The 4,841-nt window shown below is 26.9% G+C and overlaps 1 protein-coding gene across 1 annotated transcript; it reads left to right on the top strand.

Annotated features, from left to right (window-relative positions):
- Positions 1 to 870: 870 nt before the first annotated feature.
- LOC145843417 (uncharacterized) lies at positions 871 to 3,593 on the top strand. The gene is made up of 2 exons (XM_082950895.1): positions 871 to 987; positions 1,432 to 3,593. Exons 1-2 carry the CDS (start codon positions 898 to 900, stop codon positions 3,304 to 3,306), a joined length of 1,965 nt encoding a protein of 654 aa, XP_082807021.1. The 5' UTR covers positions 871 to 897; the 3' UTR covers positions 3,307 to 3,593.
- Positions 3,594 to 4,841: the final 1,248 nt, after the last annotated feature.

Raw genomic sequence — 4,841 nt, 5'->3', positions numbered from 1 at the left:
TCGTTATTGTTTTAAGGTTTGAGTTGTGAAATCTCCTTATTGATGTAAGGTTTAATTGTAAAAGTTCCTTGTATGTCGTTTCGTTTATTTAGATACATTTATGCAAGGAAATTCTAAAAAATTGTATTCGTTATTGTTTTAAGGTTTCAACTGTAAAACTTTGTTATTGTTTTAAGATTTCAGTTGTGAAAGTTCGTTATTAATTCAAGGTTTTAATTTTAAAAGTTTCTTATATGTCGTTTGTTTATCCAGATACATTTATATTAGGAAATTCTAAAAAATTGTGTCTTTTTTCAGACAAGCTGTGTTTTAAGGTAATAATACAAGTATTTTGCTGATAGAGCTGTTTATTGCAAATACATCATTCATACACAGATGGTTCAAGTGATGTACTGGAAGTTTTATGATAGAATTTAGCAAAAAAAATTTGTTTTTAACCTGTATTAAAATTAGATTGAAAGCTTTATATAGTTTCAAGTGTTAGATTATGTATTTTAGAATAAGTTTAATTTAAGAGTTTGATTTAGAAAAGTCAGGAAAATTTTGGTAAAAAGTCAGGAAATTTTTCTCAGCTTGATCAGTGGCAACCATGGTTATCTAATAAGTAAGACTTCAAATGATTTAAAATATTTGTTGTTGTATGTATTAGTAACTTCTTACTAAACCTAAATTTCATCATTTAATAAATAAAAAAATACTAGCTTTATTTTTAATCAAATCAGGGTTGCCATGTATGTTATATTGAATTTTTCAAAAAATTTAAACCAACTCCAGCTCATTTTTACTAAATATTTGTTATGATCATTCTCTACTATTATGTGTATAGATTCAGTTATAACTTGAAATTTTAACTAGTTTATTGATTTTATCAGACTTATTTAGCAGTAGTTTATAGATATGGTACCTGGAGCACTCAAATCCAGTAAAAACAGTAACAAGTACCTTGAAGAGGCTCAAGCTTCTGGAGTGTTACATATCTCAAATAAAGTTAGTTTGATTTTGGTTACAAACTACCTATAGCTTACAATGTTTAGTGCTGTTTGATATTTGAAATGTTTTTTTTATGAAGTTAAATTAAATTTTTTTTTTGTTGAATTTAAATAAATTAAATTTTTTTTTGATTTTAGTCATATATGTTCTCCTGTGTAATAACTATGAAGACTTAAGTCTCTTTTTTACAACACTCTTGAAGTTTTAAATCAATGTAAAAATATTAAGTTATGAAGCATTTTTTTTTTTTTTCTTAACAAACAAATATTTTAGAATTTTTTCTATTCAGCTCTAAGATATATTTTTATAAATTAACTTAAATTTTGATCGTTTTACTATAATAAAAATCTAAAGAGCTTTGTCAATGTACAAAACTTGAATACATATAACAACTTGTTTTATTCATCACATTATATTTGTTTAAACATTTCACTTCTACAGGTTTTAAGAGATATAAACCAATTAGGCAGTGATGAATTTGATTTAATGGATGTCCAAGATGCAGATCTCAGCCTCAACTCCCTACAACACGTTCCACCATACATGTCAGATTGGTTTTCACTTAATAAACTTTCTCTCACTCGAAATGGAATCAGAGAAATACCCAACTTTTTTGTTAATTTTTCACTGCTTCACACATTAGATATGAGCAGTAATTCCCTTAGTGAAATCCCACCCTTTATTTGTTACCTTAGTAATTTAGTGATACTCCGCTTTCGTGGTAACAGCATCTTATCTTTGCCCTCTGAGCTAGGAAAACTTAATAAGTGTCAGGAGCTAGATGTCAGCGGAAATCAACTAAAAATAATTCCAAATGAGTTGGGTAATATGAAGAGTTTGTTTTATTTGGATATTTCAAGAAACCAGTTAGAACAGCTTCCTAATTCTATTAGCAAACTAAATTTGATTCATTTTGATGCAAGCACAAACAAAATATGCATGGTACCACTATGTTATCAACAAATATCTACTCTTAAATACTTTGATGTGTCTGAAAATCCCCTTAAAATTCCTTCACTTCATGTTTTAAAATATGGAAGAATTCATTTTTTTAAAGCTCTTGAAGCTGAAATTTCAAAGCTTCATCATGTTCCTGAATCAAATTTTCAGGAAAGAAGTCTTGTAAAAAATAATTCTTTTGATACTGTTATTGATGTGTACAATACTTTACCCGCTGATAATACTTTGAAAGCTGAATTGGAAACTAATGTCATTGCTAATTCAGAAAAAACTAAAAGTATTGAAGCTGATTTAGAAACTAACAATTTAGATAAAGCTGAAAAAATTGAAAGTAAACAACAGCTAGATGAAACTGAAGTACTACCATGTAACCTCCAATATCCAAAAGCTTCAACACCAAAGAAAGTAGATAAAAGTTCAACTAAAATAAGTCCTAATTTAAAAAGTGGCACATCTGGAAAAACAGTACAAACTTCTTCAAAACTACCTAAAAAGGATACTTTAACAAGACAGAATTCAAGTCTCCAGAAGAAAACTTATTTAAGTAAATCTACTTTGAAAAAGTCATCTGTTACGTCTAAACCAACAAAAGTTCCTACTACTCAAGCTAACTCAAAATTATTAACCAAAAGTGTTTCATCAGTTAAAACATCACTACCTAAAAGATCTGTTCCTTTGAAAACTACAAGTCCACAAAAACTATCTAAAACCATACCTAAAAGTAAAATTGCAACAAAACCTCCAATGCAAAAAACACAAACAAAGCTGTCTAAAAAGAAAACCCCAACAAAAAGCTTTCCTGGTTATAACACAACTAGCACAGGTTCTAATAAAGCAGTGAGTTCTCAATCAACTCTGAAACGTCCAACAAAACGAAATGAGGAGTTAAACTATACAATGCGGAGGAAAAATGATAAATATTTAGAAGAAATTGAGATGATAGAGAATATAAGGGATAAAGTTGAAAAAACACTGAATAGCCGGCTTGATAGTGAACTTCAAAAGAACTTTTGTGATGGAGTGCTGCTCTGCAAACTAGCCAACTTAATCAAACCTCGTTCAGTTACAAGTATAGCTGCCCCATCGCCCGCTGTACCCAAACTTAATCCTGTAAGAAGTAGAAAAAATGTAGAGAATTTCATTTCTGCATGTCCTCACATTGGAATAAAATCAAAAGATTTATGTCCTGCTAGTGACATTCTTAAAGACAAAGAGCCTTCATTGAAGTTTCTAAAAATGATGACCTGCCTTGTTAGTTTATTGCCTGAGAACAAAACTATTTCTTCAAATTCTTCTAGCAAACTTTCTGAACCTACGGTTAAAGTTATCAGTTCATTCCTACACCCTACCAAATAAATGGGTGAGGTTTAAACATAATTATAAATTTTTAAAATGTAAAGAGTAAATCATGACTGCTTTATATTATTCAGATACTTTGTAGCTACTTTTTCTTTAAAAACTTTCTGGCATCAAATTTTTTTTGTTTATATTTTTTAAACTCTCTGACTGCCGCTAATAATTACTCTAAAGATAAACAAAAAATAAAGGAAATATGTAATTACGATTAAAATTAACTTCTGTGCTTTGAAAAGTATTGTTTTAGCTTTGAGTTATATTTTAAATCGTGTTTTTTGAAATGTTTTAACACAACAACTATAATATTTTATTTTGATTTTATTACTCAGTTTTTACAACTGAATAAATTTTATGATAACAAATAAATATTTATTGTTGTACCTCTAGTATTAAAACTTTTTTTATTCAGTGTTTTTAAAAACTCTAAAAGTTCTTAACACTTTGATTGTTTAAGTTGAGTTTGTTTAAATAAAACAACGATATGACCTTAACAGTTTTTCAGTTATTTTTGCAGATTTTTAAAATAGTTGTTTATGATTTGATGTTTTCTAACCACGTTTGCTTACTTAAAGTTTACTTTAAATAATACTCAAAGTTTAAAATATTTAAATTGAATTTTTAAATGTTTTGTTTCAAAAATTGACTTTCTGTACTTTAATATATGTCCACCTTTTGTTTTCTTAATACGTAGCATTTTATTTTTTGTGTGTTCTTTTTGTTAGTGATTACAAAGTTTTGGTAAACATCTATCATAGACTAAAAGTGCAATAAGAACGTAACATTTAAAAAAAAGGTTAATATATTACTATGTACTTAAAAAAGCTATACACAATATATTGAGAACATTACAATACGTATTTCAGTTTAACCTTTAATATCTAATTGTTAAATAATATTTGAAATTAGTTTTTTAATAAGAATGATTAGATGCATTATAGTCTTAACCAAATTTTTATAGAACTATTTTTCTTATGCTATATAAAGATTTCTGTTGAAATTCATAAATTAGAACGTTATTGTTTCAAAAAAGTTTTAAAGATGTACATATATAACGCTTAAACTTTCGGAAGTAATTTTTTTTACAAATATTTTTCTACTTTCTGTAAGTTTTTCGAATTTGATTTTATAAAAAGCTTCTTCTCTTTAGTTTTCTGTACTTGGTTTTAAGTAGCTGGTTAATCTAAGTAACATAAATGTTTTTTTATTTTAGTATTAACTAAAGTGTGGACGATGTTTTTTTTTTTTTGCCAATGCTGTTAAATAACTTCCTTTAAAAATAAAAAGTCAAGTTTTTATAATTTACAAGATATATTTGTTTATGCGTTTGAATATTCTTTTCGGGTTATAGTTTTATATAAGTTATATATGATACACAAAATAGTTTTTTGATTACCATTTGTTTACCATAGCCAAATTTATTTTAACAAATGAAACTGTAGTGTTTAACTTAACACTTTAAAAAACGATATTTTCAGTTGATGTTTATTTAGCTATTGAGCAACATCTAAAAATATATTATTTTATTTTGTGATAAC

This window comes from Thalia democratica, chromosome 8 (assembly GCF_965202585.1).
Source record: "Thalia democratica chromosome 8, ktThaDemo2.hap1.1, whole genome shotgun sequence".
Lineage (NCBI taxonomy): Eukaryota > Metazoa > Chordata > Thaliacea > Salpida > Salpidae > Thalia > Thalia democratica.
This window is presented reverse-complemented; position numbering and strand designations above follow the sequence as displayed.